At 31.6% G+C, this 13,391-nt stretch overlaps 1 protein-coding gene across 1 annotated transcript; it reads left to right on the top strand.

Moving 5' to 3' along the window:
• Positions 1–2,592: 2,592 nt before the first annotated feature.
• Positions 2,593–3,360, top strand: LOC123198243 (agamous-like MADS-box protein AGL62). The gene is made up of 2 exons (XM_044612913.1): positions 2,593–2,968; positions 3,188–3,360. Exons 1-2 carry the CDS (start codon positions 2,687–2,689, stop codon positions 3,353–3,355), a joined length of 450 nt encoding a protein of 149 aa, XP_044468848.1. The 5' UTR covers positions 2,593–2,686; the 3' UTR covers positions 3,356–3,360.
• The last annotated feature ends 10,031 nt before the right edge of the window (positions 3,361–13,391 follow it).

The following is a 13,391-nucleotide window of genomic DNA, read 5'->3' on the forward strand; positions in this document are numbered from 1 at the left end:
CGTTCCGTTGTATGAATGAAAGAGAAGTTTCAAATTGGAGAAAAACTTAAAAAGAAAATTTAGACAACAAAACTATTGGCAAATTCAAATTTGACCATTCACTGTATTGTATCTCATGGGTACGTTTATTTGATGATGATTTGATGTTGTTAAATGGATATAATGATGAGCATGATTTGATTGGACATTGATTGTAGTCTTAGAAGCAATCTTAGGGTTTGGAATATATCTCCTTGCGATTCAGAATATGATGTGTTGTCATAAAATGTGTTTTGACATGTCTTGGTATGGTATTATTGCATGGAATTATTGTTAGATTAGGTACAGAAAACATTGTAGAATGTAGAGATTGACAATTTTGATTCGAATTTAAGTGTTTTGATCCTTTTGACTTTAACGAAAAAAAATTTTTATATAGTTACTGGAAAAGGGATAAAAAAGTTCTGTAATAGGAGACGGGGATATCTGTGTCCCTTTCCACCCTGTCCCCACCTTGCTCCCATCTTCATCCCTATTCCGTCTTTTTATATTAACATATTTTTATAATTTTTGATTATTTATATTATATTTAAATTTATTTATGTTTTTGTTGTGTATATTAAAATGACTAATATATAATATTTGTGATATATGAAATAGTAATTTGTTTTAATTTTACTTAATTTTATAATTTAATATATTTATGTTGTATTTAAAAGATATAGGAAAGAGATTTTTTCTTGCAGATATGAGGAAGAGATTTTTTCCCGTGAGAATAGGGAAAAAATTTTTCTTTGTAGAGAATTCTTGTTATCACTATAATAGGGATAGAGGTTAATATCTTCGGGAGAGACAGAGATGAAAATTGAGATCCCCTCCCCGTTATCATCTCTAAGTAGAATATTTGATAACTATTAGACCCAAAAAACAGTAAATGTTAGTCATTTTAGATGTCATAAACGATGATTTGCTAGTAGTAAATGATCACTCCATGCCTGGAATAAAATTTGTCTATGTTATGAATGCTTGTTGTTCATCAACGTAGAAAAGGATGTCACGAATGACCATTTATCATTGACAAGTGATTATGCATAGAGTAGAATGACTAGAATACCCTTAGGATATATAACGACCACGATAAAAATGAATGTTCATCCATCAAAAGGTGATGAATGCCCGTTCACTAGAACATGGATGTCTGTTCATCGAGCATAAGTGGCCATATATGAACAGATATGTATTCTGTAATTCGATAAATTACTTGACATGAACCTTGAAAACTCCGTTAGTCTGACAATCGACCTATAGTATAGAATATAGCCTCAAGAATCTGACAAGTCAAACAAGCCAATATATGCAATAATCAGTGTCTGAAATCCGAAAATATCACGCATGGTGCATAAATAATAACAACAATCTCAGAGCACATAACCAAAAGAAAAAGATAAAAAATAAAACAAAGAAATTTGTAAATCCCATAAACGAAAACGAAAACGAAAAAACAGTAGTTTTGCTTCGATAACCAATGAGATAGAAGGGTTGGTCAAAATTGAATTTGTGAATGCTTTTGATGTCTGAATTTTCTTTTTCTACTTTTCTCGAATTTGAAACTTCTCTTTCACTCACACAACGGAATTAAAAATAAGGTGATCAGAAGTATCAATCGCCTTGACCGCAGTCTCCATCCTGTTTGGATCTTGAACCATTGTGTGATCGCTACTGTGGTGGTTTTGATGGTGTTGGTGGTGGTCATCGTGGTGCTTAGACGGTCGATAGTAATACAAACGCGTAGTTTGTGGGCAATGAGAGTGAAATCTTAAGGCAGTTCTCAGTAAGAATCCCATCAGCTGCTCGACTATGATCTTACGTCCTCCATTTTTTAGTTCCATCTTCTTCCCATCTGCTCTGAACTCTTCCTTCCATCGAATGTGAACGTTGTTGTTGTCTCTTCCCTCAAAAACTCGCCGGTAACTCGTTCATCTTCCTCTTCCTTCCAATTTGTTTTTGATATGTGAATTGTTTGAGTTGTGTATTTGAATAGGAAAACTATGCACTGCCATTTCATCTGGTTAATGAGGTTCGACCTGCTGCTACTGCCATGACCCACAGTTGGTAGGGCTTGATGATGGTCCCTTTCTTTACTTTTAATTAAAATTGGACCCCATCTGGAGTCGGTGGGAATAGACCTTGTAATTGTTTTATTTATCTCGGCGATATGTGTCTTATGTTATTTGGTTGTTAGAGTCCCAAAAAACATAAAACTTTGATGATTGCGCCGCACAATTACCAAATTTTGGGAGAAAAACTTGGTTGGGATGGACAATTATAATTATCAAAATTCATGTCACTTTCCTTCAAAAGGAGGCTAAAAATCATATTATTCATATTTGTTAGTCAAAATAGAAGACAAAAAATGAAATGTTGAGATGGTGGAGTTGGTCTTAGAGATGGCAATTTGAACCCGATTTTAGGGGCCCCGACCCTCCCCGACCCTAACGGGGAGGGGATTCCCCTATAAAAACGGGGAAAGGGGCGGGGATGGGGATGAAAAAAATCCTCGTAGTCGAGGACGGGTCGGGGACGGGGATACATATGTCCCCGCCCCGCCCCTCCCCTCCCCTCCCCTCCCCTCCCCTCCCCGCTTCGCCCCGGCCCGGCCCAGCCCATCCCCTGAAGAAGAACGCGCAAGGGTCGCCAAAAGGTGGAGATGGTGAAAATGAATAATGAAAGCAATCTCCAGGTAACCTTCTCGAAACGCCGCTCTGGCCTCTTCAAAAAGGCCAGCGAACTTTGCACTCTCTGCGGTGCTGAAGTCGCCCTGGTGGTCTTCTCCCCCGGCAAAAAGGTCTTCTCTTTTGGCCACCCTTGTGTTGAGACGGTCATCGACCGTTATCTCACCCAATCCACCCCTCCGGTCTCCGGCACCCATCAACTCATTGAGGCTCACCGCAACGCCACCGTTCGCGAGCTCAACATGCAACTCACCCAAGTTTATATATATAAATATATGTATATATATACCCAGATTCGAAAATGGAATCCCTTGATCCAATCACTGTGTTCCAGAGTAGAGTTGTGCAATTAACAAGGGGCAAAATAAAATCCGAGATAAACCCTAACACCTGTGCTAAACAGTTTTTATTGTTATTATTATTTTGCCATGGAGGAGTCTTGATGATATAATAAATGTTAAACATGACTATTTCAGGTGATGAGCGAGTTGGAGGCGGAGAAGAAGCGTGGTGAAGAGCTGAATCAGATACGGAAGGCGACTCAGGTGCAGTGCTGGTGGGCGAATCCGGTGAATGAGCTAAGTATGCCGCAGCTTCAGCAGTTGAAGGCGGCGCTGGAGGACCTGAAGAAGAAAGTGACATAAAAGAATTAAAATTTATATTTACGGGTATGGGGAGGGCATTTTTTCCCGCGGGGACGGGGCGGGGATGGGGAGGGGATTTTCCTTCGCGGGGAGGGGACGGGGATTCTTTTTTATCCCCGTAACGGGGACGGGGCAGGGACGGGGATTGATATCCCCTACGGGGACGGGGACGGGGATTGATATCCCCTCCCCGCCCCTCCCCATTGCCATCCCTGGTCTCTAGGTTTGAAAGGGCATGTATTTCTGAAATATTAATTTTTTTAACTACATTTTTTCTCTTTTATACATATCTAGTCACATGTTTTTTTTATTATACGTATTTAGTCGTATTTTGATTTGAGTTTCTTTTTAAAGGGAAAAGAGCTTAGCCGGCGAAGCCATTAATGAAAAATATCAACTGTAGATTTATTTTCTTTTAAAAAAAAACTAAAAAAGTCATATATGAATTAAAAAAAGAGATGAATCAGAGATATGCAACCTTAGCCGCTGGCCATCGTTGGCCGGTCAACCCCTCCATATTACCTTTTCAAATTTGTTGGGTTGTCTACTTGTCAATTTAAAAGATAAAGACGTTAACTCCCATTTTGGTGATTTCAAAACTATTCCTAGACCACCTTCAACCTAGGCTTTGGATGATTCATCAAAGTATAAGGTTCATTGCCCATCTTCTATTGTTGCAATCTGTTCTATCTCGCTAGGAATTTCTTCAGAAAAAACTTGATAGTCTTTTGATGGGCCAGTAAATCTGCAAAACTTGCCTGCAACAGAAAATGAAAATTTCAAAGGGTATTGATTGGGTGAGTAAAAAGGCTTGGCTGGGTGAGTTTAAATTTCAAAGGATATTTTGGAATGAAAAAAAAAAAAAAGTGGTTAGAAAGAAAAAAATTTGAATAAAATAATTAATATAATGTATTCTCCCTCTGAACAAATTATATATTTTACTTGATAATACCAACAATACATGTTACCTTGAATGCTCCGCAAATGAATTATCTGATTTGATGTTTAGTGGTTGAAGCTAGTAAGTACAAAAGTAATATGGGCATTTAAGGAAGAGCAATACTATGTGTACTCACTTTGGGTATCCAAATGTATATACACTCATATATGTCATCATATGATTGGTTATTGTTTTATTCTTAATTCAAAATCATCCAATCGCATGATGACACATATAAATATGTATATATTTGTGTATGTAAAATGGGTACACATAGTTTTATTGGTTAAGGAATATGCCAAAGTAACGGTTTGCACCCTTGCAGTCTAAAGAGGAGAAGAATGCTTCAGCTTTAGGCAAAAACACTTATTCCCACCTATAGTTTGATGTATTTAAACTCTCAACCTAAAGTTTCAAAAACCTAAAGTCCCACCCATCATCTAACTCTGTTAATGACTTTTGTCCCAGTGAAATATTGAAATCGTAATTTTACCTTTTTTATTAAGTAAAATAACAAAAATACCCTTCAATATGAATTTAAATTGTTCATTACATATGTAATTTAATGTAAATTATCAATTTGCTATTTAGTATGTAATGACCAAATAACTGCTCCTTATTTTGTAAGACTTTAATGTGATTTGCGTAAGATTTATTTTGCATAAATTGAATAAAATAAATCATCCAACTATAATCCCAAGATCTATGTACAGATTATAAAATATAGAATTAAACTTTAGGATTTTAGGTATACTTAAATCTCCATGCAATTCGAAACCATAAAACATCTGAAATTATCTGTCGAGATCACCTCTCAATGTGACTTGGTCTTCTATTCCATAAACCCCCCTGAATAACAGCTTTGAATGGGTAAACTATACTGCAGTCATACTACATTAGGTTTTGGAGTAGAGACCCAACCAATTTATAGTAAGTTAATTAACCCCTCATTAAGATTCAATAAACCTCAAGACTTACACTTATGTTATCCACTTAGAGCATAACTTTTAAGTATATTAAGCTTATCTTTATTGATCACTTAAATTCATCTGTAAACTGACATTGAATTATTTAATTACCCAGTTTTATTAAACCAAAATATAATTAATGTTAGCCCATATGCTCCTGATTTTGTAAGACTTTAATGTGATTTGTTCATCTGAATTGAATTGATTTGATTTTTAGGCTTTATAAATTTGCTAATGTTCATGAATTCCAGTTTTGATGGATCTGCTTTATATGATGAATTTGCTAATTTTGCTGTTTCAGAGCATATCATACAGTTTGATGGATTGCATGCACATTGAATCAAATATTTTATACAGTTTTAGTTTGGATTCCAGGCAGAACCATTGTGCAAAATGCATGTAGAGTTGAACCTGGAATTGCATGGAAATGTATCTTCCTAATTCATGAAAAACTTTACAGCAAAAGTGAAAGTAAGACCTGGACAAAATCAGGTCTGTTAATCAAACGAATGCCACCATGAAATCTCAGGATTCCAGTAAATCTGGAAATCAATCAAATTGCAGAAGCCATACATGCAAAAATCAAATTCCAACATAAATTGTAGAAACCATTCATGCAGCAAATGAATTATGAGATGCAACGTTAGTGTATGCCCTAAGAACCATTCACATTATTGATTTCAGAGTATTTCATCTTGTATACTTGTAATCATAATTTATTAATAAAAGAAAACGTTATTTTGTTCATATATGTAAATTATTTTCTTTTTGTTTTATTATAAAATATGTATGTGAACTGTTTGAATAATTTACTTAATAAGTAAAATAGAATTATCAAATTGTTCCCTACAGACATGATATTAGTTGGGCAATAATATCACGTATAGACATACTCAAGGCGTCCGTTGAATATTATGAGATAATATTAGTATAAATAATGATGATGGTTATGTTATTAAGACATTAGTATAAATTAACTGTTAATAAAATATTTTTTGAATATGACTAATAAAAATAATTTGTATGGCATTGAAACGTAGTCAATGACTTATAGTATAATTGTAGTAGTTATGAAATGTCATATTATTCAATTAGTAACTCTTAGTGTACGTTTGGTTTAAGTAATGTTTTTGTTATAAAAAATAAAAGAATATCTTGAAAATAGATTATTTAGAAGATTTTTATATATTAATTTTTACTATTTTTAATAAAATTATATAGATATAAATAATTATTATATTTAGTTAGAAGCAATAAAAGAATACTAAGATATTATTTTACTTAAATGTCTTTAGGTATAATTATTTTAAAATATTTTTTTATATTATTTATTATATTAATTGAAAATAAAGTTATTTTTGTCCTAAAAATTAATAACTAAAAAAATAATTATAATAAAATCAAGATTACTTTGAAAATATTTTAATATTTAATGTGGAGATAGTAATAAAATTATTTCTTATATTACTTATCACATTATTATTGATAATAAAAAATAATCAAAATATTTTATTACTTGATAAACAAAATAAAATAATATAAATAATAAAAAATAAGTTACTAAAATAATTTTTAAATACTTGAAACAAATTTCCTTTTATAGTTATCATAATAAACAAGGGAAAAGAACTATTTCCCACGCTTGATGAAAAACTCAAACATCCACACATCTCTAAACTGTCATTAAGTTTTTCGTTAAATATAGGGGTAAAATGGTCATTTTACTGTTTACATTCAAGTTATATAATTTTATCATATTTTTCCCCCCCGATTTTAAAAATTAACTTTTACCCCCATCCTTGAACTTTGAAAAGTGACTTTCACTCCCTCCCCTCAAATCCCTAAATTTTTTTTTTCACTTTCCCTCCGGCCACCGATAACGACATGGCTTGAGGGAGAGTGACGAGCATTGTCTAGATCTGGACGACGCTCGTTGGCCTTCACTGGACGACGAAGTGTCGTCCATTCTTTAGAGGATGCCTGTCGTCTAGAATGAACGACAAAATATCGTCCAAAATAGACGACTCTTCGTTGTCCAGATTGGATGACACCTCATCATCCAGACTGGATGACGGTTCGTTGTCCAGAGGTGGTCGACCTCTGGACGAAAACTTCTTCGCTATCGTCAGAGAAAGTGGCTACATTTTAGGGAAAAAAAGTGAATTTTTTAAAACTTAATTCAGGGGACAAATGTTAGTTTTTTAAACTAAAGAGAAAAAATAAGATAAAATGAGATAAAATTTTAATTATTTAATATTATTGATAAAGTAACAAATTTGCCCCTTAACCCTAACAGGAAATATCTAGGTGGGTCCAAACAGATTAAACTTTAAATGAGTATTTGAGTTTTTCATCAGGAATGGATATACTTTTGAGATAAGACTAAAACTTGGGTGGAAAATAGTCCTTTTCCCAATAAACAAACCTAGTCCTAACTAAATTATTGTTCAATTAGTGACAGCTCAATAATCAATATTACAATTATTCTAATTTAAAGCGGAGAATGACTATTTCCCATGCCCATCCAACAAAGATAAATTCTCACTCTTAAAATTAAAATTAAAAGGGGATAAATTTTCTTCTTTCATTTAATTTTTTTATATCAAAATTTAATTCTAAGGAAGTGTTTGATCGAGGGTATTTAAAGATTTCTTATATACTTTATATTTTATTATTACTATTACTTTGATTGATTTTGTTAAGAAATAAAAAATTTTAATAATTTTTTATTATTAATGTGTATATAACAATTAATATAAAAGATAATTTAATTACCACATTCATTATAGATATTAAAATATTATTAAAATAATCTTATTTTTTATACTTATTAATTTTTTAAGACCAAAATACTCTTATTTTTTATAAAAAATAATAAGAAAAATATTTTATAATAATTATACCTAAAGATGTTTAACTAAAATAATATCTTATTATTTTTTTATTATATGCAATCAAACATAGTAATTATTTATATCTATCAAATTTTATAAAATATAATAATAAATTATATTTTAGTAATTTTCTAGGTAATATATATCTTTATGATAATTTTTTATTTTTTGTAATAGGCCAAAAGACATATTCCCATCCAAGGTTTACTATAAATCCATTGGTGCCCGCTAAATATAGAAAATTCAAACTTCTACCCATGGGGAGTTAAAATGTATAGAAACAATTAGTTTTAGAGGTAAAATTGTTATTTAACCAATAATATATTAAAAATAATAAAACATTGTTATTTTCCCCTAGGTTTAGAAAACTAACAATTCCCCCCGCTAAAAAATAAACTTTGAAAAATCACATTTTTCTCTGTTAGGTTTTGCATTTTCCAACGAGCTTCTCCAACCCTCTCTCCTTTCGACGATCGTCTCTCCCTTCTCCTCCTGCTTTGGAGTCTTCATCTCTAACATTTTCATCATCGTCGACGAAAACAAAGAGATTTTACCCTTAAAAATAACTATTTTGGTTAATTTAACATCTCATTGGTGAAAGTTTGAGTTTTCAATACTTAGCAGGTACTAGTTTAGGTTTGTAATAAACCTTGGGTGGAAATATGTCTTTTGGATTTTGTAATAAAATATTACTCAAATCAAACATACCCTAAAAGAATATTCTAATAAGGGCAAAGGACTATTTCCCACCCAAGTTCTACCCAATCTTGAAAGTATACCTGCAGTAGTTCAAAAACTCAAACACCTATTCATGGACTAATTTTCGTTAAAATTTTCAGTTATAAGAAGAGCAAAATTGTCATTTTATCTTTCATATTAAAAATATATCATTTCCCCCAAGATTTTGAAAAGTGACATTTCAACCCAGCCTCTCAACTTTGAAAAAGTGACATTTCACCCCCCACAAACCCTTAGGTCTTCTTCTCTCTGGCGACAACGACGATAACAACCACCATTCTCCTTCTTTCTCTCTTTGCCACCATTGACAACATCCCACGACTGATGAAGAAGCATCATCTTGACGAATCGAAGACGAAATAATCCCACGACTGGTGTGACGAAGCAGCATTAGCTTTGCTTTTAGTCGATTCAACTTCAGATAAAGATGAATCACATTCAATGGAAAACATGATGGATCTGAGGGAGAAGGGAGGAAAACACAACGATAGCTTCTTCGTCTTCGATTCGTCGTGCTTGTGTTTCTTCATTCATCATGGAAAGTTATCAATAGTGGCAAAGAGAGAAGGGAGGAAAATGGTGGTCGTTATCGTCATTGTTGCCATTGTTATTGTTGGAGAGAAGAAAACCTAAGGCCTTGTGAGGGTTAAATATCACTTTTTTAAAGTTAAGAGAGTAGGTTGAAATGTGACTTTTCAAAATCTTGAGGGAAAAAATGATATAAAAATATATTTTTTAATATGAAAGATAAAATGATAATTTTATCTTTATTTATAACTAAAAATTTTAACAGAAGTTATTGTATGGATGGGTGTTTAGATTTGTACACAATTGCGAATATATTTTTAAGATTGAATAAAACTTGGATGAGAAATAATCATTTTTCCTTTCTAATAATTTTATCTATCTAATATTAAATTCTAATTGTAACTCCTCCCCCAAAAATACTAGCCTTTCGAGGAAAATATTATTATTGTTGACTATTTCTATTGTTGACTATGCAATCACTGATTGAATAATTTGGTCCAGAGTAGGTTTGTTTAAATACAATGAATTAAGAGTAACGCGGCGAATGTCGAACGCGTAACAGTAACGATGAAGCGTTGTTCTGCCCGTTAGACTCCAACTAGGAATGACAAAAAAGAAGGCAATGACAGAGTCACCCCGTTACTTTGGCATATTTCTTAAATACCCCTTTTCCTTTTGTACTTCAGTATTCATCCCTCAGCCACTAAAATTTCTTTTCCTTAACATATCCAAGGATTTGAAAAAAATCAAATCAGATAATTCATTTATGGAATACTCTAGCTGAAATGATTTGTTACTCTAGGTGAATACTCTAGTTGTAACAAATTAATATATTTTTCAGATATTTGTTATCAATTACTAGTTAATGTAAACAGTAACCATTCATAAATAGTAACTTTCGATAATAGATTTTTCACAGGTTTTATCATTTGAATATTTTATAATGCTTTCTCGCAAGTTTTTTGCTCAATCACATGTCTTCCCTGCTGAATAAGTGTTTTTCTTATACAGCAGAAATTCCTTCTTTATTGGAAGGTTGAAAAAAAAGAAAGAAATGATATTCTCTCTTGTTACATGCATAAGTTACATCAATGAAAGTATTTTGAAAAAATAAAATATTATTGTAATATTTTTGTTTAGGTTTTGAGGTGTGTGACATATATATATATACATAGTTTAAAAAGGGTAAAAATTTCAATTTGCCAAAAAAAAAATAATAAAGAGAAGGGGAGAGGAAAGTGAGGAGAAGGTGAAACGCAGGAAGCTGGGAGAGGCCATATATAAAACAATTGCATTAGCTTCCATTCCCCACCCAAACAAACCAAGTCTCTCTGTTTTCTTCATTCTGGCACTCTTCCTTCATCTGGGTCTTCTTCGGATTCCTCAATCTTTTTCTCGTCTTTTCTTGTTGTGATTCTTTTCTAGTTCAAAAAAGTTAAAGATTCAGATGGGGAAGTACATGGAGTTATTAGATGCTGGGGTGAGAATCGCCGCAAGATTTCATTCTCACTGCCCACAAACTGCTCGTTTGTATTATCATCCGCCGTCTAAACACCACGATGACCACCAACAACACCATCAGAATCACCACGTTGGGGCTCACGCGGCCGATCAAGATCCAAACCCGATGGAGATTAGGGCCAAGGCGTTTGATACTTCTGATCACCTTATTTTTTTTCCGCTGTATGAATGAATGAGAAGTTTCGAATTCAAGAAAAAAAGATAAGGAATATTCAGACAACGGAACTATTGGCAACTTCAATTTTGACCATTCATTGGATCTCATTGGTTAATGAAGCAATTCAATTGTTTCTTCATTCATTGGATTTACATTTTTTTTGTTTTAATTTTTATCTTTTTTTTTCCCGATTCCCACTAGTTTTAAGATTATTTAATATTTGTGACCATTAATTATGATTTGGAGCATGTGATTGTTGATGTTAAGAGTTATAAAATGATGGGAGAAAGAGAATGAATTTAATTATTTTTTTAGATGAAAGATGTTTTTTTCGTTTTTTACAGCCGTGAAGTACGTTCTTATCAGAGGTATAATGATTAGTCAAGTGATCAAATCTACAATCATTAAATCAAATTTATATCTTACTCTAAGTAATTTATAGAATTCGATGTGAGTTATGTCAAAAGAACTTAAAGATATTATCATAACAATAAAGAACCCAAAATATTTAAATAATGAAAACAATATTTAAGTCAATGATTTTAAAACTGGATTAGACCAGTTAACCAGCTCCAAGTTTGGTCTGATTAATATAAAAAACTAATTTTGTTATTGACTTGGTTAAATTTGATTAAAAACTGGGTTTAACTAGATGAATCAGTCAAAAATTGAGTTTGACCATATTTGACTAAATTTTTTTAATTTTTTTAAATTTTAATTTGATAATAAATTGAGCCAGTTGATTCTCCGATTAAACCAATCAAATCGGTTGAATCATGAACTAATAAGACAATCGATTCGATCACCAGTCTGGTTTTAAAAACATTAATTTAAATTGCTTAAATATGCAAAAGGAAAATTGTTTATATAATGAACCAGTTCCTTTATTGCCTATACTTGTGAAATAGTTCATCTTATCTAGTTCATCACATGAACACAAAAAGTAAAAAAAAAAGTAAGGGTTAAAATAGTTGAGCTGAAATAAAATATTTAGCAACTAAAAAAATTCATTGTCATCAAAATACATATCAAAGTCCCTTTGAACAAGCAAGCTCTACCTTGAGCTACTCCCCTTCTTTGTGAGAAAGTTTGACAAAGTCATTTGTTCCTCTTTGATCGTCAAACATGAACTATAATTTTTGTTTATTCACACATATTTCTAGTTCAGAGGTATAAGAAGAAACAAGAGTTTTCTTTGACTCTTCTTTTGCCTTTTCCGGTTGTGGGGTAACAATTTCCCTACCTTTCTTAACTACTTCATCAACAATTTTTGAATTATAATTTGCTTAATTGTGAGCACTCTTTTCACAACTGTTTTCATTATAGAGAATACCGCATTCATCTTATCAAACATTTCTCTTGCCAAGGATCAATCTTGCCTACAATTTCTTTTTCCAGATACTGTTTGTAAATTTCTTAAATTTCAGACTTCACTTAAGAATGATTTGGGATAGAGATAACAATAGATCAGATTGGGTTAGGCCCAAGGCCTATATAATAATAAACCTTCAGACCGGACCAACCCATATATTTTTGAAGGCCCAAAGCTCGACCCTGTTATAAATGAGCTAGGCGTTAAATAGATCGGCTTATTTAAATAATTTTTTTTAAAAGTTTAATTAAAATTTATAAATACAAATTATTTTTCAATTATTAAAATAAAAAACAATACTTCAAATATTTTATTTATAATTTTCTATTTGTGGCAAAGGAATATTGCAGTTACATAATGAAAAATATTATAAGTTTATAATGTAGTACAAATAAATTTATTTATATACTGTATAAATTGTAAACATAAATAAAATATATATACTATATTATTTATTTACTCATTTTTAACATTCAAATCTCTGAATTCTTTTAATATTGGATTCATTTGTAATATTTTATAATAATAAAATAAAAATAAAAATAAAATTATAAACACAAAGAATTATTATTTGTGAATTCAGATAATTTTCGAAAATGAGTTTATGAGAGAAAATAAGATTAAGAATATAATGAAAGAATTAAGATTGAGAAAACTTGAAATTGATAAAAAGTTGGATTGATTTATATGGGGAAAAATAAATAAATAAAAAAATTTAAAAGCTTCTGCCTTTGTGCCCTTTTGCTGTCTAATTTTTTAATTCTTATTTTTTTAAATTATAATGGGCCAAACTAGACCAGCTCATGGGCTTAATTTTTTATTTTTTTATATAATAAATAATATAAAAAGTATTTTAGAATAATTGACATTCAAATAAAATAACATTTTAATAATATTTTATTACATCTAACCAAACAC

This window comes from Mangifera indica, chromosome 15, assembly GCF_011075055.1.
Source record: "Mangifera indica cultivar Alphonso chromosome 15, CATAS_Mindica_2.1, whole genome shotgun sequence".
Lineage (NCBI taxonomy): Eukaryota > Viridiplantae > Streptophyta > Magnoliopsida > Sapindales > Anacardiaceae > Mangifera > Mangifera indica.

What these genes read in the sequence shown, in the direction of transcription:
- LOC123198243 (XM_044612913.1), top strand. Translation starts at nt 2,687, where the DNA reads ATGGTGAAAATGAATAATGAAAGCAATCTCCAGGTAACCTTCTCGAAA. An exon ending in TCAACATGCAACTCACCCAA is followed by an intron (nt 2,969 to 3,187) that starts GTTTATATATAT and finishes TGACTATTTCAG; the next exon opens with GTGATGAGCGAGTTGGAGGC.